At 44.6% G+C, this 19,114-nt stretch overlaps 1 protein-coding gene across 3 annotated transcripts in view; it reads right to left on the bottom strand.

The window, feature by feature from the left end:
• LOC138521307 (sodium channel protein type 4 subunit alpha-like) overlaps positions 1-19,114 on the bottom strand; it is a 3,496,387-nt gene that overhangs the window by 1,653,148 nt on the left and 1,824,125 nt on the right. For all 3 annotated transcript variants that reach the window (XM_069634046.1, XM_069634045.1, XM_069634044.1), the window contains one exon: positions 2,300-2,473. In XM_069634046.1, coding sequence (XP_069490147.1) covers positions 2,300-2,473 — 174 coding nt within the window. The remainder of the gene's footprint in view (positions 1-2,299; positions 2,474-19,114) is intronic.

Raw genomic sequence — 19,114 nt, 5'->3', positions numbered from 1 at the left:
GCTGCGCCTGTCTTGCCCTCCTCCTCCTCCTCCTGCGTCTCCTCTGTGCTGCCTGTTGTTGTAGCTGCTGCACAGCAATCATGTCCTCTAGCCCATGTAATGCTGCTAGTATTGCATCCATCTTGGTGTGGGAATGGGTGTGGGGAGGGGTGTGGTGTGCTCTTTTGTGCTGCCAGTCTCCATTGCCTCCACCTGTGCTGATTTTGTCCACCTGTGGCAGGTTGGAACTCTGCTGTGCTCTTTTAACGTGTGGTTCGCGATGCCGGTATTAGCGCCTTGCCGGTAAGGGTTCTTTGGGTCTAGTACATGCCGGTATTGCCATGTACGCATGGCTCGTGATGCCGTGATATTAGCGCTATGCCGCTATTTCCGGTCTGAGGGGCCGCGCGCTCACGGACTTGCCGCTAATAGTGCCACCGTACTTTGCGGTGCCGCTAATAGCGGTATGTCCGGGTCGTGATTGGGGTGGGGATTTACCGATATCGGAAATCCCTTACCGGTAACGGTATGTCCCTACCGCCTACCGTGTAATGAGGCCCCATGCCTTCCTTACATATGTCACTGGATAATGGCACCCTCCAATAGGAAAGCAGCCACTAGGCCATTACTCCCATTTGAGAAATGTTTACATGCTACATGATAAAAATCCCGTGAGACAAATGGGATACCAACATAAATGGCAACAGATGCGGGAGGCGCTGTCTTAGAGTAAGAATTGTAAAGACTCAATGGGGGACATACCTAAACCCTCCCGTTCGCTACAGATAAGGGTATAAGACTATGATGCTATGGCATTATACCCCAGATAAGTTGACTAAGATGAAAGTGGAGGCTTCAGATAGTTGCTGTGTGGAGGCAAAGGAGACTGGATCCATTTTTGGCAAAGTTGTCCCAAGTTGAAAGCGTATTGGGGGATGATCGATACCTATACGGCATGCATGTTTGACACCCAACCTCAGAGACGTCTCAAAGACTGCTTGCAGAGTGTTGCTGTGAAGGAAAACTGATGGTGGCCCACATACAAGCGCAAAGCTTATACTATTCTTCGAATGGCGGCCCTTCTTGTGGTGGCCCAACAATGGAAAGCTAAAGAACCACCCCAAGTCCAAGACTGGTTTGTAAAAATCTGGAACTTTGTGTCATTGGAATGGATCACTTATGCCATACAGGGAGACCAGTCTAGATTTACAAGTGAACGGGAGCTGGTTTTGAAGTTTCTTCATGAGGGCTATAATAAACGGTTATATCCCCACACACTCAGAATATTGAGCATCGCGTGAACTATGCTGTCCTGGATTTAGCGACCGTGCGGAGGGGTGGGGAAGTTGGGGGGGCAATTAGGGGGACCAGGGGCAAGAGGGTTTGGGAGGGGGTATAACTTGAAATGCCAATAAAAAGATATTTTTTAAAAAAAGATCAATATCCATCTAAAGTGTACCCTAATCAGTTTATGCACTTCAGCTTCCGGAGATACAATTTTATTTATTTATTGGACACTTGTATGGCGCCTGTAAACAAGTGTTTCAGCCTGTGGACAGGCTACCTGGACCGTTTTAATTTTCCTGAAATATGAAATGTATCAGTATTGCAGCATTATCTCAATAGATAATTAAGATGAGCAGAACTAAGCTACGGTAACTGGTACAGTGTGATAATTTTCTGTGACAAGGCTTTTCTTCCTTTGCGTAGAGTGTTAACTTGCAGTTCTGGCTATTAGCCTATATTTGGTAAAACATTCCAAAGACATGGTATCTTCCTTGTTTAAAGATTGCTACTACTGCATGTATCCGTAGGAAACCAATAATCCTGAAGTTCATTGGGATCAGCACTATGACCCCTGATTGACCACTGGAATAGATAGGTGTTTGAAGTACTCATATTATGTACAGAAGGAGATATTTTCAGTATCTTCCTATGGTTCCTAGCAGCAGAGCCACTGCACTATGGACCTTTTGCCAGGCTTGACAGTGTTTCATGCGCAGAAGATGGGAAGAGAGCCTGCTGATTGTGACCAACCTTCAGTACTCACGGGTATGAGTGTCACCCTATGCACATGTAAGATTTTTCTGGACTTAAACTTCTTGATGGGACAATATTGACATTATTAAAACTGGATTATATAATATAGGATTGAGTGTGGGTATAAAAGATTAATTTAAAAATCAAGCTACTGCTGTAAGAGCATCCTTTCAAATGAAAAACAAACATGTTCAGCATCATATAATTTATTTGAGGTAGAAACAGCTCCAGACAGTTACAAATGGCATGCTCAAAAACAAGAAACCAATTTAAGATATACCTCCTCATCTTTCAGGGATCCCTCAATCACTACTCTTGGTATGATCCGTCCATTGCAGTCTTTCCTCTCCTGATCGTCATCCCTGCTGTTTCCATTATCTCGTCCTGAACTTGTTTTGTTCTCAGCATTTCGCATGTCTAAAGAAGCCTGGCTTGCCTTTTCTTGCTCCATTACCTGTCAAAAACATAAAAAAAATATTACTAGCAACACACTGGGGCAACCATCTATGGAAAGGAATCACAAAGCCCAAGACTAAATAATAAGATAACAGGTTAAAAATATATATGTTAGAAAGATCCTCTTTATTCTCAGGACACCAAGTTCGATAATGTAATAAGGGGTGGATGCGTATATATAGCCACAGATAAGCCACCTCTCCTCCTTTTTTTTCTCCCTCCACTCTGTCCCTCGCCCTCCCTTATTGTTCTTTCATTTGTGGATTTGCAAACTTGCTTCATAAGTCTATTGCAATATGGAGAATGAAATGGATTTTTGAGAAGTCCAAATTACTTACCACTGGTAATGTTCTTTCTACTGGGTGTTCCTCCCATGGATTTCTCATCTTAGATAATTATTCTCCAGTTTTGCAAGTCTCAGAAAAATAATTCCCAGCAGGGAGCGTTGTATGCAGTGGCATCGATGGCCATCAAGTCGTTGTCTTCACGACCGGATGTGACGTCGATGCAGGTACAAATATCTTGCTCAGTGCCCCATCACCTCAGCTGTCATTTTTTCCCAGTGGCACAGCCGCGTTAGCGATTAGAGACAAGAATAACTGTTCCAGCGGTAAAGGAGATGTATTGTTTAATCTTTTTATGGAGCTCATTCACCGTGGGGTAGGCTGGGAGGGCAATGAGGAATCTGTGGGAGGAACATTCAGTAGAAAGAACATTACCAGGGGTAAGTAAATTGTTCTTCTAATGGATTGTGTTCCCCCACGGATTCGCATCTTAGATAGACTCCCATAGCAGTAAGACCATTATGGAGGAGGGAAGTAGTGAACTCCATGCGATTATGTCAGAATATGTTGGAGGACACCCCCGCAGACACTAGACTCATTTTTATGGATAATGTGTCCAGGCAGTAGTGTTTTGCGAACTTATGTATGGAGGACCACGTCGCGGCCTGTCAGATATCCTTTACAGGTACCCCTCTATGGAGAATAGAGATAGCTGCCCACCCCTAGTGGAATGTGCCCTGAAACCTCGGGGATTTCCATATCCACTCTGGTGTAGCATTCAGACACACAAAGCACTATTCATCTAGAGAAGGTTTGCTTTGTTATTCCTTTGCCCCTGTTTTCAGGCTGGTATATCCAATGAATAGCTGATCTTCCTACCTGTATTATCTAGTCCTGGTGATGTAAAAAGTAAGAGCCCTCTTGAAGTAAGTAGCCTTTCTACCTCCGTGGGCAGATGAGAGGTGGATAAAAGGCTGGCAAACAAATTGTCTGTGGCAGGTGAAACTGATACAATCTTCGGAATGAACTCTAAGAGTCCTTGGAAAAAATTGTAAAAGGAAGCTTACATTACAGAGCCTGCAATCCACTCACTGTTCGAGCCGAAAAAATAGCAATAAAAAAGGCTGTCTTCCAAGATAGTAGCCTCAGAGGACACAAATGTAATGGCTCAAGTGGGGAAGCCATGAGAAATGTGAACATCAAGTTTAATTTCCATACCTGCACCACGAAGGTTGTCGGAGAGAAGGTGTTAGTCAGGTCTTTTGAAGACTGCACCACCAAGGGAATCGAGAAGTAAGATCCTTGCTCTGGCGTGCTCTCAAAAATAGAGAGCACCGTCTTGCCAAATGAAGAAGGAAAGACAACACTCTAGAGGTGTGGCATAAAAAGGGAACCACGTCCTGTACTCTGCACCAGCTACAGAATTTCTTCCAATGGCAGCGTTAATGCGTCCCACCAATGCGTCCCCCAGTGCTCCTCTCTGAGAAAATTCCCCAGAGCAGAATTGTTTGCCTTTCCTGTTCACACTGGACGTGAACAGATCCACTTGAGGGGTTCCCCAAAGGGTTAAGATCTCTAGAAAAACATCCTGGCAAAGCTCCCATTTAGCTGCCTGCTTAGGGGGTCCACCGTTGTATTCTCCTTCCCAGCAAGATGAATTGCAGACAGGGAGATCTTGTTCTGTAATGGCCAAAATCAGAGCTGTATCTCCTATCTGCATAGTGGGAGTGCCCCTACACTATCTTTCTTGTTGACGTAGTGCATGGCCATGGTGCTGTCGGTCATGATAAAGTCAGCGTTCCCCTGTATGGAGGGCAAGATTACCATCTGTGCCAGTCTGATCGCCCTCAGATCCAATATGTTTATGCAAGTTTTGTTTCTGCCAGGGACCACTACACGCTCACCATCAGCTAATTCTTGTCAGGGTCAGTCGCTTCTCCAAGCAGCGACTTGGTGGTAGATCTCTCTCTTCAGCAGGGGCCTCCCTATGGAAAAGCCTTCCTTCCTCCCTGAAACTTGAGGAGAACCATCTCCGGTTCCGGAAGCACCTCAAAACCCTCCTCTTTACTTCTGCTTTCTCTCCCCCTCTCCCCTGCTGAATTCCTAGCTGAAACTGCACTGGGTGCCTGGCCACCTTGCTTGATCTTGGGCCCAGGCACTACCTGCACACCTGCACTGCCTCCCTGGCAACCCCTGCACCTGGGGACTGTTTTCTGTATCCCTTCAGTCCCTGTACCAGCACTTATGCCTGCACTTACCTTGCACTTGCCACCTCTGGCTGTTTATTATCTTATTTTTCTACTACCCCTTGTACTGCACTTTCCCCTTGCCCTTCCCCCTCGCACTTTTCCCTTTTCCCTCTCCCATGTACTTGCGCGATCTGAATGACACCTGGCTTAGTAAGATCGTTGTCTGTCTTCCCTTTGTCCTCCCTCCCTTGCCTCGTCGCGCCTCAAAACACTTGTGTATAGGCACGTTATAAATGCCATATCATATCATATCATATCTTATCAGGGCCCCAGCCTTTCAGAGATGCATCTGTCATTAGGGTAACCTCTGGCCACGGTTGTCAAAACGGTTCTCCCACCACCACATCATCACATTCTCTGTGCAAGTCCTCCACAGGAGATCCTCAGCAACTCTGCTCGGGATTTGAATCAAGTCTGTCATACTGTCAGATAACTGCAACCATTAAGACCTGAGGGACCATTGGAGCGATATCATTCTCAGTCAAGCCTCTGACACCAGAACGATGCAGGATGCCATGAGGCTGAGCACCTGTAGGATGTCTAGGGCCAGCAGGTTGTGGGTGTTCTGGAATTTGGTGACCATCTGCAGGATTTGTAGAGCCCTCTCCTCAGGGGTTGAGGGGAGAAGCCTTGCACGAGGGAGAATCCATGGTAGTGCTGATTAATTGGAGCGGTTGAGAAGGTGTCAGTTGAGACTTCTTTAAATTGAGGGAGCAGCCCAGCTTATGAAGGAGGTTGCAGGTGTGGTTGAGATGATGCAGGGCTTGATCCGGACACTGTGACCTGATGAACCAATCATCTACGTAGGGTAAAACGTGAATCCCTCCTTTCCTGAGACTGGCTGCCATTTCCGCCAAAAGTTTTGTGAATACCCTTGTGGCAGAGGTAAGCCTAAAAGGCAGAACTCAAAATTGGCAGTGATTGTTTCCTGTGACGATAGCTCAGGTACCTCCTGTTCTTTGGATGGATCGGCACATGGAAGTAAGCATCCTGTAGGTCGAGTGACACCAACCAATCCTGAATTTGTAGGGCCTGGAGAATTTGCGAGAGTGTTACCTTCTTGAATTTGTCCATCCTGAGGAACGTGTTCAAGTGTCTCAGGTCTAAGATGGGTTGCAGACCGCCGTCCTTCTTTAGTACCAATAAATAGTTGGAGTATCACCCCCTGTTTGTGTTCTTTACAGGTACCAACTCTATGGTACCCTTCTCCAGAAGAGAGGAAATCTCTTGCAGGAGCAGTGGGTCAGGAATAGAACATGGCCTGGCCACAGGGGGGGCAATCTGGAGGGCGCTTGAAAAATGGGAGTCAGTAACCCTGAGAAACTACCTGAAGCACCCTTGCGTCCGGAGTAATGGGGCACCATTCTAACGAATGGTGTGACTGAAGCGTGTCCGAAGTCCTTGAAGAGAAATTTCTCTGACCTTGACGGGCGGCTGGGTTGCTTATCTTTTTGTCCATAGTTATAGCAACAAGGAGTTTTGCCCTTCCATTGTGCGCAAGGTGGAGCCGGTTGTCGTATCGCCGCACATAAGGAATTTGCTGCAGCCTTGGAAGCCTGCACTTTTTCCAAGCTGTATTCTGTCTTATAACCAAGAAGGTCAGTGATGTCAAAAGGAATGTGAAGTAGTTTTGCTTGGATGTCCTGTGCAAACCATAACTTTCTAAGCCATGTGAATCGTCGCATGACGGAACTCGCCATCATAGATCTTCTGACACAATCAGATGTGTGAAGATCTGACTGAAGTGATTGACACATTGGTTACTTTCCATCTTCCATGAGTTTAAGGAATCCTTAGGGTTCTGCTCTGCTTCCTCAGCTATAACAACCCATAAGGTGTGTACATATTTAGACAGTGTATACAAAGTGTTAACCCCTTTTAGTGCCATAACGGCAGAGAAAGAAAAAGAAATGTTTTTTGCTACAGTGCCATAACGCTTGTCATCCCTGTCAGGGGGAAAAGATTGATAGCCGCTAGTCTTGTTACAAATAGTCGCAGCCTGTACTACCAGAATATCATGTGCTTGATGTCTGTGAGAGTAGGGAGGTGAACTCGCTACACAAAGCCGTCCCTAGGAGGTTGGGCAAGCAATATCTCATTAGGAGTGGAACTCCCTAAGCCACCTGTCACTAACCCACCTTCAAAGATATCTGGTGAAGAAAGATATGAGGAACAAAACAGAATGTGTTACTGTCACCCAGGTACTTTAATTGTGCCTATGAAGAAAAATTTATGTTATACTGAGACGAATAAAATCATTGGAAGAATACATGGTATGGATCAAACAGAAAGGAAGGACTTTGACGTTGCGCTGGGGAAGTCCCACGGCAGTGCAATAAAAATGGGAGGCAGAGACATTGTGGAAGAGAGATGCTGCGAGTTTCGAATTGGCTCACCGAGACCCATTGAAGAAAACCTGGACATACAGGGTCCAATGCTAAGGAGAAGCCAAGGTGTAGCTGCAGACGTGAAGCGTCGGAAAGGGGAAGTGACACAAAGTACTAAGGTGGTGGCAAGGCTTCTCGAGCCTGAGCGAGGAATACGTGGTGGTGTGATCACAAACAACATCTGGTGGTCCGGTGGGTCCATAAGCAGTGCAGACACCACTTCCATTAAGTAGACGCAAAGCAAATCGAGTGAAGGAAGAACTGAGAACCCATATGAGGCACCACAAGAGAACTAAGAAGCCAAACTGACAAGCAAGAGAGAGAGGGTCCCAGTCTGCCGCAAAGCCCGGTAAGGTTATCCCAGAACAAGTCAGGTAACCGGGAAAGCAGGAGATCTGGGAAGGGGACTGAAAATAACAACTGGAACATTCATACTCGTCCCATTCAAGATAAAGTACCAAGAGTATATGAAAAGAGTGATAATCATAGCTGGAATGCTCATACTCGTACCAGTCTAGATAAAGTCCTAAGAATGTATGAAAATGTTGATAATCATTACTGAAACACTCATACTCGTTCCAGTCAAGATAAAGTATTGAGAGTACATAAAGAGAGTGATAACCATTACTGTAACATTTATACTTGTCCCAGTCAAGATAAATAGTGGACATTGAACAAAGCAAAAGCCTTAAGTCTGAATGAAGAGAAAGGCGTAATCTGGTCCCTTTCAAGCAAAAGAACAAAAGTAAATAGAGTAAGACAAGAAGAGTTTAAGAAATAAAAAAAGAGTAATCAAATTGAAAAGGCTGTTGAAACCTGGAAGAACCCAGTATCAGAACTGAGTGATTTAATACAAGTAGTCACCAAGAACTACTTAAAGATACTTTTTTTGAACTAAACTTGGTAAAGAACCAGGTTACAGGTGAAGGGAGTCATTCTCCTGTGCTTTGTGTTATTAAAAGTGGTAGGGTTAGAATAGGGTAGTTTGGATAGTGGACTGATCTTAATTTGAACTTCGATGACTGACGACCACCTTAGTTTGTTTTGTTAGGTAGGGAACACCCTTATTTTAGGGAAAGGTAGGAGTTTTTCATTTTTTGTTTAATAAACATCAGTCATGATTTGGAAGACCAGAGTCTGTGTTTTTCTTCTGATCCGCCAAAATACATGGGAGTAGATGAGATTATTAAGGTAATGGCACATTTACATGTGCCTGGCTTGGTTGCTGACCCCACCATAAAGAAAAAGCCCCAAAACCAATGGGATGGTGGGCCTCAGTTTCAAAATGGGCTTATAAGGTAAGCAGCCTTTACCTGGGGTTAGAGTGGAGCTGTCATGAAGCCCACCAGCCGATTGGAGGCTGTGCAGGGCGGATGCTTCAACTAGAGTGCAGAGCGGAGGTAGCTTGAAGCAGGTTTACAACAGGTATGTGGTGGCCACAGAGGCCACGCAACACTGGCAAGAGCAGGTGCACTGGGATACCAGAGAGCCAAGGTCCCTCCGAGCAAGAGATTGAATCACGACGATGAGAGAGACCAGCCTGCTGTTAATAAGGCTGCCAGAAAGCAGGCCGTTGGAGAGAAGGCAGCTGCTGAGAAGGCACCAGCGAGAGGGAGCCAGGACCCAGCATCCAACGCAAGAGGGTTCCACCACACACAAAGCAACAGCAGGTACTCAGAAGACAGTAAGGAGTGGGAGGAGGGTGGTTAAGCTCTGTGACCCGACACAAGAGACTCAGAGTAACAAGGCCATTCAAGTAGTTCATGGGCCCATGGGCCTAACGGAAAAAGACAAAAGAAACTACAACAAAGGGGTGGTAGGATCCCAAACGACTAAAGGGGATATTAGAAACCAGGTTACAGAGGGGAATGTGAAACCTATACCCTAGAAGAACCCCAGCGGGAGCCACATAAGTAAGCCTTCTGCCTTTAGGCCCTCGCTACTAACCAGAGAATATATTAGATAATAAGGCGTTACCAATCTCTAGTGACCATCATCTTGGGGATCAGGGACACCCACTGGAGAGAGCCCACTGTAAGAGCCCTCTGTAAGATGAGAGAGAGAGAGCGAGAGAGGGATAAAGAGAGAGAAAGAGAGAGAGAGGGATGGCCATCAGTTAGACGCCTTAAAAAATTCTAATAAAAACCCTTAACTGTCTTTGAGACTTTGTGTGTTCTGGAGGCCATCTCTGACTTCCTGATAGGATGTTTTTATGAAAATACCCCCTGAGAAGATTTAGAGGAAAAACACAAGACCATTCAGTTCACAACCTTTAATCGGAATTCAAGAAGGTGGACCATGTGATTCTGAAACGTACGGGGTGAGAGAACGAATACACAGAACATTCTGGATTGCTAAAACACATTATTATTATTAGGGTATTTATTGGGGAAAAACAAGGTAAGAGAGCAGGGAAAACAAGGGAGTGGGGATCTAACGACAGAGGAGGGAGGGGAATTGTCTGCCATTGATCTACAAGTAACCAGAGAAGGAAACTGTGGGGTTGAGATCCCCCAGTCTCGGGTATGGTGGGTAATGGACAGTGTATTGGCCTTGGTGTTAAGGAGAAGACATTCCATGAAGAGGAGGGTCTTGAGCTACATCCTAAATTGTAGAAGGGAGGAGGTGGATGGTGATACGAGGAGGTTTCAGATATTTGGGGGTAAACAGAGAAGGACGCTTTTCTGTTTTTTTCCTTTCTGCACCAGCGGAGTTCAAATCTGCACATGTTCTTACTTCTGGTGGATTGTAGGCTTTTGGAGATGCTGGGATTCTCAGTGAGGTAGCTTGGGGATTTCAGGGTGACAGCCTTGTAGATGATGCAGCAGGAATTGAAGATGGTACAGGCTTGCAGCGGGAGCCAGTGCAGTTTGAGGAGGTTCGGGGTGATGTGGTTGAATTTCCAGAGTCCTTTGATGAGTCATGCTGCAGCATGCAGGGTACATCTCAGGAGAGCCAAGGTAGTTGCTGGAAGGCCATCCAAAAGGGCATTGCCACCATCAGGTGGGCTAGGACAAAGGCTTGGATAGGTGCATAGCAAAGAGACAGGTCTGGATGTCCGGGTGTTCGGTGTTGCTTTATGTTATTACATCATGGGTTGTTATTTTGCCCCATTCCCCTTGCCCAGAAGCCTAACTGTGTACTGTCACTAGATACAAATGTCCGTGGGTGCAGATTGTCGGGGTCCTGTGAAGTGTGGATGCTGGTGTGGTGCTTAAAGTCTAGATAGGCAGGATCTGATGGTTAAAGATTGTCTGTACAACTGCAGCTGGGAAGAAAAGCAGAGGGTCCTCTTGAGGATGTAGTGATGAGTTATAATGTGGTGTATCTAGTTCAAATGTATGGAACTTTAACATGAAATAATCTGTCAACATCTGTAGTGACTGAAAAGTGCTCTCATAGCTGATACTGTGTGCCATGATGTTCCCCAAACATTGACTGGTGAAATGAAATTGCAGTTCTCCAGCAGTTAAGCTTCATGACATACTGTGATTGGACACAAGCTGGCTTTCTTGGCAGACATTATTTTTCCTAGGGTTTTACAGCTACGCCTATAGGGATTCTACTCCCAAACACACTGCTGATGTACTCTATTGATTTGTATCAGAAGTCTGCAGTACCTATGCTTGCAATGCACAGAAACATGGGCAGTATTAGGGGCCAGTAGAGGGTGCACAGTCATTTCTATACAGTATTTTCTGTTCATTAGATTTCATTTATGCATGCAATGGAGCCCATTTCTTGTGTTAACATCAGCATTTGCACAGTGTTAACTGCTGAAAGTGAACATAAGAACACAACTGGTGATTTATATGCATTTTCTGGCTTGGATAACGATGGACAAATATCTTTCTTCTGTTCCATTTTGGAGCATATTGTGGGACTACTAATAGTAGAGATCTTAAACGTAATCCTTGAAATGGTATGTATGTCACTGACTGTATCTGTACAGTTCCTTAACTTCATGGATTAAGAAATCCTCCCATGTTTCCAGTGCCATATTGATTGCAATAATGCACTCTAATTCTTAGAAACCTCCAGCAAAACACAAGCATTACTGTATTTTAAGATGTACATACAAACATCTTTCTACAGACAATGGCAGTGCACTAACGCTAACAAATTAAAGCAACAAAGAAATTTAGCAGTTAATAAGCAAGCAGTAGCTTACCATGATACTACTCTCTCTATGATTGATAAATAAGATAAAGTGTGACCTTGACAGAAAAACTTTTTTTGGGGAATAGTGTCAGAGATGGACTCACACCACAACAACTCTCAATGATAGTTCATTTTTTTTATAGAAATGACTGAGGAGGGGCTCATTATGGGCCACCCCTCTCTGTCTTGTCTCTTCTAAGCGTTTCCTACCTAACTCAGGCATGCCTGTACCCTAATGTGGTCACTAGAGATTTGTAACCCCTACTGTTTTTAAAGCACTGACTATAAAGGCCTTATCTATCTTTGTGGCTAATTAATGTATTAATATGTTACAGTTTATAAATACGTTTCACATAAATACAAATCGTATATAAGCATTCTCATAAGAATATTCAAACAATCTAAATGAATGCATTTACAGACTTACTAAGTCACAACACATAACTTGAAAACAAATACCAATTTAGGCATCATCTTGTATATACAATAGTCATTCTACATTCTATTCCCATATAAAACTAAATACATTCAAGATAAAAAAAACTAGACAAGTCACTTATGTTAAAATAGAAATCCCTAATAAACTCTCAATCACTAACCACACGTTATACATTGCTATGAAACACTTTAGGTTCACAGAATTAATATTGCACCACCAAAATATTTCCTCCTTTATATGATCCACATTATGTACATATTTCTCATAATGTCTGTTATAGGTGCTTGTCATATTCAGGCAGCAAGTCAGTAAATGTTTCCCTGATTCAACCGATTATTTATCCTTGCATATTCTGCAGCTACGCTCAGAGCTAGTTAGTTTATGTATTAAACCCGTGTTTTCCAAGACTGGGAGATGGTTAATCCTAACAAGTAGGATAAATCGTCGAAGTCTTATCCCAGTACACAGGTTTAAATAATGTTGTGGCTTTTTATATGTATATAGCATGTATTTCACAAATTGGTATTTTTTTAAATGTTCAAGGTGAGTGTGGTTATCTAACCAATCACTTAAATCTATTTTCTTTGACAAAGCAGATTTTGCAGAGGGGGTGAATTCTCCTTTTCTGTTACTCCAGTTTATCGTGGCCAAAAGATTTTCAGTATTGGTCTTTAGAGGCAACTTCTTGGATTCCCTACAAACTTCATGTCGAAGCGAGACCAATAGTTGGTTATTAGAGGTACTGCTAATCTTCAAGTAGAGTTCCGCCCTTCTCTTAAGGACCATCGATTTCAAAGATTGCATCTCCAGTTCTAATCTGATGATAGCCATCCGTATACAGGGAGGGAGGCCCAGAATTATTTTCCAAAATGTGCCCTCCACTACCTGTAGCCAGTTAAGGTCAATCTGTTGAAAAGCTTCAAGGTCGTATATCATCATAGGGGTGAGAACCTGCTGAAACAATAGCCGTGGCGCCCATATACTAAAAACCCCATGGGTTCCAGTGAAACGATCGACCAGAGCCGTAATTTGAGCAGCTCTAATTTTTCTGCCTTGAATACATAATAAGTAATCATTAGTAGTCTCAAAGTCGATGCCAAGATATCTATAGTTGGGTGTGTAAAGTATAGCCAGTTCTTGCGCTTTAAGACTTATACGTGCAATCTTTTTGCAGGAGAAGACCATAACTTGGATCTTCTCCAAGTTGATAATCAGATCGTTCCTTTTAGTGTAGATCCATAATGCTTCGGCTGATCGTAGTAGACCACTGAAAGTGTGGTCAAGAATGACCAAGTCATCTGCGTAAGCAATCACCGGGCATCCATCTACAACTATTCAAGGAGGGCAGGTATGCACTGCAGAAATAGCTTCCAGGAGGTCATAGACAAACAGATTGTATAGCATATGTGCTGTGTCTTAAATAATCCAGAAGACCCTGAGGGCAAACAAGTGTTTCTAATTTAGACCATAATAGCTCTCCGCAAACTCAATCGAAAGTGGCTTTAAAGTCCACAAAGAGGGCGTACACAGGGGGGTTCCCCTTTTTCCTTGCAGAGGGGGGTTCCCCTTTTTTCCTTTTTCCTTGCATTAATGCATGGAGTGTCTAGAATTGCCAGATTATACGTGGTGGAGTAGCCTTGCCTAAAACCACTCTGAAAGCGGTTAAGGAGCCCCCTCGTGTCAATCCATCTTTTGCATTTGTTAAGAAGAAAGCTGGCAAAAATGTTGCTGCTGCAATCCAGCATAGATAATAATCTATAGTTTGCTGGATCAAACTTGTCGCCCTTTTTGTTTATGGGAATAAGTGTAGCCTTCTGCCATGAGCTCGAAATTCTTCCTTCACTAAATACTTTATCGAACCGAATCTTGAGGAGCTCTGCCCAAAACAACGGTTTGTTCTTCAGTGCAAAGTTTGACAAGCCATTCGGCCCCGGTGCATGGATTGATTTTATTTATTTTATTTTGATGATAAGCTGGTCTACCGTGATTGTTAATGGAGGACAAGGAGGGTCAGTCACCGTAGCACAGCTCCCTATCTCGCCACAAGGGATATTACATACCTGCAAAAAACGTTCACATCTTTGAGCTCCGATGGGATTAATCATAGGGGTTAGCCTGTTCCCTGGTGCTTCCCCCAGTAGAGCCCAAATATTACGGGTGTTCTTGATACAAAGTACTAGTATAGTGTCTTACCATTGTTTAAGTTTAGTTAAGTATTTTTTTTTGTTTGATCCACGCATTGTATTTGTTCTTAAGTGACCTACAGGTAGCACGGTAGGAAAGTAAAGTGAAATATGACTTCCTTGCTTTTCGAATTGCTGCTCTGAGTGCTCTTTTGGCATCCCTAATTTCAAGATCGTACCAGTTAGTCCTGCGCTGGTCAATCCTAACTATTCCTGTCCTAGCTGATGCATGTTTCATTCAAAAAGAGGCTATCCAGTTTTCAATATTGTCAATAGTCATCCTCTGAAAGTGTCAGGATGATGGGCTTCCGATTTGGCAAGAGCAGCTTTTGCTATATTTTTCTATGACCAACTGATTTGTGTGGCAGCATGATTAACCCTCGTGTTCCCCAGGGATTTGGAGGTGTGTTTAGGCTCCTCCAAGGCCACTGTCAGTGAGATTAAAGCATGGTCACTCCAGTTGTTAGCAATTACCTCAGAATTATTGACATGTGCAGCCAACTCAGATGTTAAAAAGGTATAATCAAGAGTACTCATGCTTTTGTCGTTTCCCCACGTTTCTTTACCAGGGTAGTCGCCTATCGTTCTTCCATCTATAATTTCCATATTCCAATATTTAAAGAAACTCAACCATTGCTGCCCCACCTGATCTTTTGTCTTGTGGAGCATTCTACTCTCCGATTTTAGGAGAGGATTACATGAGGGTCATTTCCCTCCCGATATGTGGCAATTAGAATCACAGACAATAGCAATAAGTTTGTTACCCTGCTTTAGGGACCATCTTATCATAGTTTCAAGCAGTGATTCTTGTGTTATTTAATTTTGGGCAGCGGCAGGCGGCGAATAAAGAGTGATTGATAGGATTTTCTGTTTATGTTCCACAGTTAATATTTCAGATTCCACAGCAATAAGACATTTGTCAAGCTTAGTCTCAATTTGACATGAGTTCACATTGTGTGCAATCCCCACAATTAACCCCCAATAGGGTCTACCCCGTGGTCCCTTGTTGGCTATAGATTGATACAACGTTTGGCCATTTAATACAACTTGCAAAGTAAGCCATGTTTCTTGTAGGCAGAAGCATGGGTACTTCGTGATTACAGACAGTGAACCTACTGGCAAAAACAGATGGTTAAAACCCCTGCAATTCCAGGTCATAATTGAGAAGTTTCATTCCTTTTTGAGGACCACCGGGAGGGCTTCTGCCAACCACTTCAGATTGTTTTGAATGCCCTCCAACTGTGGAGATTTCTCTTTAGGTAGAGAAGGAACAATTATCTTGCTCTTGGGCACCACAGGCATTGTCCTGGGGCAGGTCAGCTCTTCTTTTTCGGGTCCACATCAAGTTGAACATCAACCTCGACTAAATTGTCTTTATGTAATCGCATTAGCTGTATGGTAGATTGAAATTTACAATGAATGGCTGATACATTAGTATTCAGACAGCTGAGTGGTTCAATGAATTCAACGTCCTCTGATTTTAACACTCTCAATCGCGGGATTGAATGCAATCTTGTCAAGAATTCAGTTCTTGTCAGCCAGTTGAATTCACTTTTTTGGTAAAGGTTCTTAACAACGCATATATTCTTCTTGCTCCAAGCTGGCACTGGAACAGCATCCGTCAGAGTTAAATTAAGCTTTTCTCTTGATGTCAAGTTCTGGCTTCTACATAAAGGAGTAGAAGAAATCTTGTCCGACTCCACCTCCATAAAGGAAGCTCAAAATTTCCTCTGCCACCGAAGTATCCTGCTCCTTGTCAGTAATCAGCCAACTTGTCAAGCAGCCCTCCTTTGCAAGTTTTTGCTTATTCGCCTGTGTTGCTTTTTTCTTACATTGTTTCGGAGCTTTACCGGGTTGAGCAGTCGCTGGTAATGGGGAGACCTCGACACAAGGCTGCTTTCTCATGGCAGGCTTTCTTGCCAGTCTCTGCTGTTTGAAAAAAATATCTCTGAACTGTTGGATACATTGATTTCCTGTATAGGTTTTTCATTTGACTCAGCTGCTACCAGCCCGACAGCTATGGACAAGTTGGTCTCTGCATCGTCGGCGAGTTACAATTTGACTCATTTGTAGGAGCCAGAGTGATGGTGGGTCATTATGACCCTGGCGCTAAGTGTTTAACGGCGCCGTAAAAGGCCACAGCGCCGTTAAACACTTAGCGCCTGATTACGAGGTCCCTTTGCGGGACCCGACCTTAACGGCTGGTACAGACCAGCCGTTAAAGTAAGGTGCCGCAAAGGGACCTTGGTGCTAAGTACGGTACCGCAATTAGCTGTACCGTACTTAGCGCCTTCCCCTTTCCCATTGAGCCCTATGGGGCAAAAATGGGAATGGGGAAGGGCCATGGTGGCATGGGGAATTATCGCCCCGCCAACCTCGGAATGGGGTGGTAATTCCCCATTCCGCCATGGCGGAGTCGGTAAGTTACCGGCATGGACCATGGTGCTATTAGCACCATGGTCCAACGCCTGGGTCGTAATGAGGCCCATGGTGTTCACCAAAATGCATCCACACATTTTTAATAGTATCTTAAGTGCGAATTGTAATGAGCAAGAGTCAATATATTGTTCCGTTACCAAGTGGTCTGCATGTACCTCCAGATTGGGTGAGACAGATAATCTCTCTGTCACAATCGGCGGGTGCGCTAAATTAGGTGATAAAGCATTCAATGTAAAATCTTCCATTGCCCTTGGCACAGCAGTGGTCATTTGTCTTTGCATAGAGAGACACATCTCCAGAAGTTAGTTATTATTTATCTCTCCCTCATTAGACTTATCCAGCAGATTGCTACCAGAAGCAGTAAGCGGTTCCACATTTTCCCGTAATGTCAGATTTTCCTCAACTGGTTGATTGGGCTGGAAAAAGGAGGTAATGGTTCCCACAGCTACTGGGACCGTTTCTTTAGTTTTACATTTGCCTTTACCCTCCTTGTTACCCACGCCCCCTGCGCATACTTTTCCGTGCATTCTGCCAAGTTATAGTTTGATCCTGAGATACTGGTGCTCATTTTTCACCGGGACCAGGTCAGGCTTAGGGACACTCCCCGCCTGACCCAGTCATGGTGCTGGCACTGAGAAATACTTCACAGTGCTATCACCCTGTTTTTGCAGGTGGGTAGCAACGCTGCCTGCTCATGCATGCGGTGCCGGCAGAAAGTGAAAGCAAGTCGCCTGAGGCTCACCGCACGCCACGCTGCCCAGTCAGCAGCTCCACTGACGGACCTTTCGCTCAGTCCGATCAGTAGAATCAGTAGAAGCTAATCACCGCGGAACACAGAGTCAATGAAAACATGAGTCAGCCACACAGCCGGCTCTCTCTGCGATCCGCTCCGAGCTTCTGAGCTGTTGGAGTAAAGGACCCGCTGCAGGAACTGGAACACATGTGTGTCAAGCTGCACCTCACTGGGAACAAAAAAGAGGCCGCTTCCGACACAATCCTCTCCTCCTCCTTCCTCTCTATCTCACTTCTTCTGGGAAAAATCTAGGTGGTCCCCAAAGTAGGTCCTACAAATAAGAATGTTATCGAGAAGAGGTGACCTTCAATCACCCAGGTCTCACTTGGCACTTTTCTTGCACATTGTTGTACTCCTCACCCTGGTGTTCTGCCTTCCTTTCTCTGTCTTCTACGCTCTCCCTCTCGCCCTCCCACTCTCCTTCTCATCCTCTCTCTTCCTATCACTGTCCATCCAAAGTTCTCCTTTCTACTCTCCTTTGTACTCTGCCACTAGTTTCTCTTCTACACTCCACTACTCTCCCCTCTCAGATCTTCTATTCTCCGCTCTCCAATCTTTTACTCTCCCTCCTCCACTCTACTTCTCTCCCTTCTCCATTCTAGTACTCTCTCCTCTCCACTCTACTACTCTCCGCTCTTTGCTGTATTAGTCTCCCTTCCCCCTCCTCCCACTACTCTACACTCTACTCTCACCTCCTTCCACAATTACTCTACTTTCAGTCTCCCAGGCACCTGCCCATTCAATCTAATTCACCCTCCTACTCTGCCTCTGTTAATCTCACTCACTCACTTTGCACACACTCTGACACCGAAGTGCCACTTTCGCCTAACCAACACCTAACCTTGCATGTGCCTTCCGCCTTACTCCTCCATGCTCCTCTGCACTGTCATTCCTCTGCTTGGTCTTTGGTCATCATTTTCCTCCCTTGACCTGAACAAACCACAATCCCTTTATTATAGTCTCTTTTTGTATTCTCCCCATTCTCGTTCCATTTGTTCTCTCTCTCTCGACTGGTTCCCGGGCCAACCACTGACTTCATTCCCCCCCATGGGCTACGTTACAGGTAATCAAACACATCTAACAGGCTTTAAACAAACCCTCCTTTTTTCGTATGTGGTTACGACGTGATTTGGTAATGGTGGCCCGCTCAAAATCCAGTCAATTTCAGAGTTCGTAGCAGGACTAAGCAAAGTTTCTGGGGTGCCGGTTTGATATGTGGACAACTAAGCGGTTCTGCTAAAAGAAGGATCATTGTCACAGTTCATGTCCCGCAAAGTCTGAATTGCCGATTTGATCAGCCTAGTGCTCTGTGGTCCTACTCAACGTATAATCATTGTAAAACTTCATGTCTCGTAGAGCATCTGGCATGCCGGCTTGATGTTTGGATCGCTCCACTGTCCTGAAGTTCCTCGCCGGTTCTCTCTTGGTTGGCTTGGTCACTCCATTGTCCACTGTCGGGTCTTCTGGGTAATGTCCTATGGCACAAAAAAATAAAGACTGGCCAGCATTGCACACAAACTGGTGTGTGCAAGAAAAGGTGGTACTTAATTCACTTAGCCAGACTCAGGTAGGCGGGACAAAGACTGGGGTCCTCCCAGCTCATACACCCCATATTTGGGCAGCACTCTAGTAAACACTGTGGTAGGCCTCATGCTACGGGATGAGAGGAGTCCCCATCACCTCTTGACATGCTCTCACATAAAA

Source organism: Ambystoma mexicanum, chromosome 13, assembly GCF_040938575.1.
Source record: "Ambystoma mexicanum isolate Mex_15411 chromosome 13, UKY_AmexF1_1, whole genome shotgun sequence".
In the NCBI taxonomy this organism is placed as follows: Eukaryota; Metazoa; Chordata; class Amphibia; order Caudata; family Ambystomatidae; genus Ambystoma; species Ambystoma mexicanum.
The sequence above is the reverse complement of the archived record's forward strand: the minus strand, read 5'-3'. Positions and strand labels throughout refer to the sequence as shown.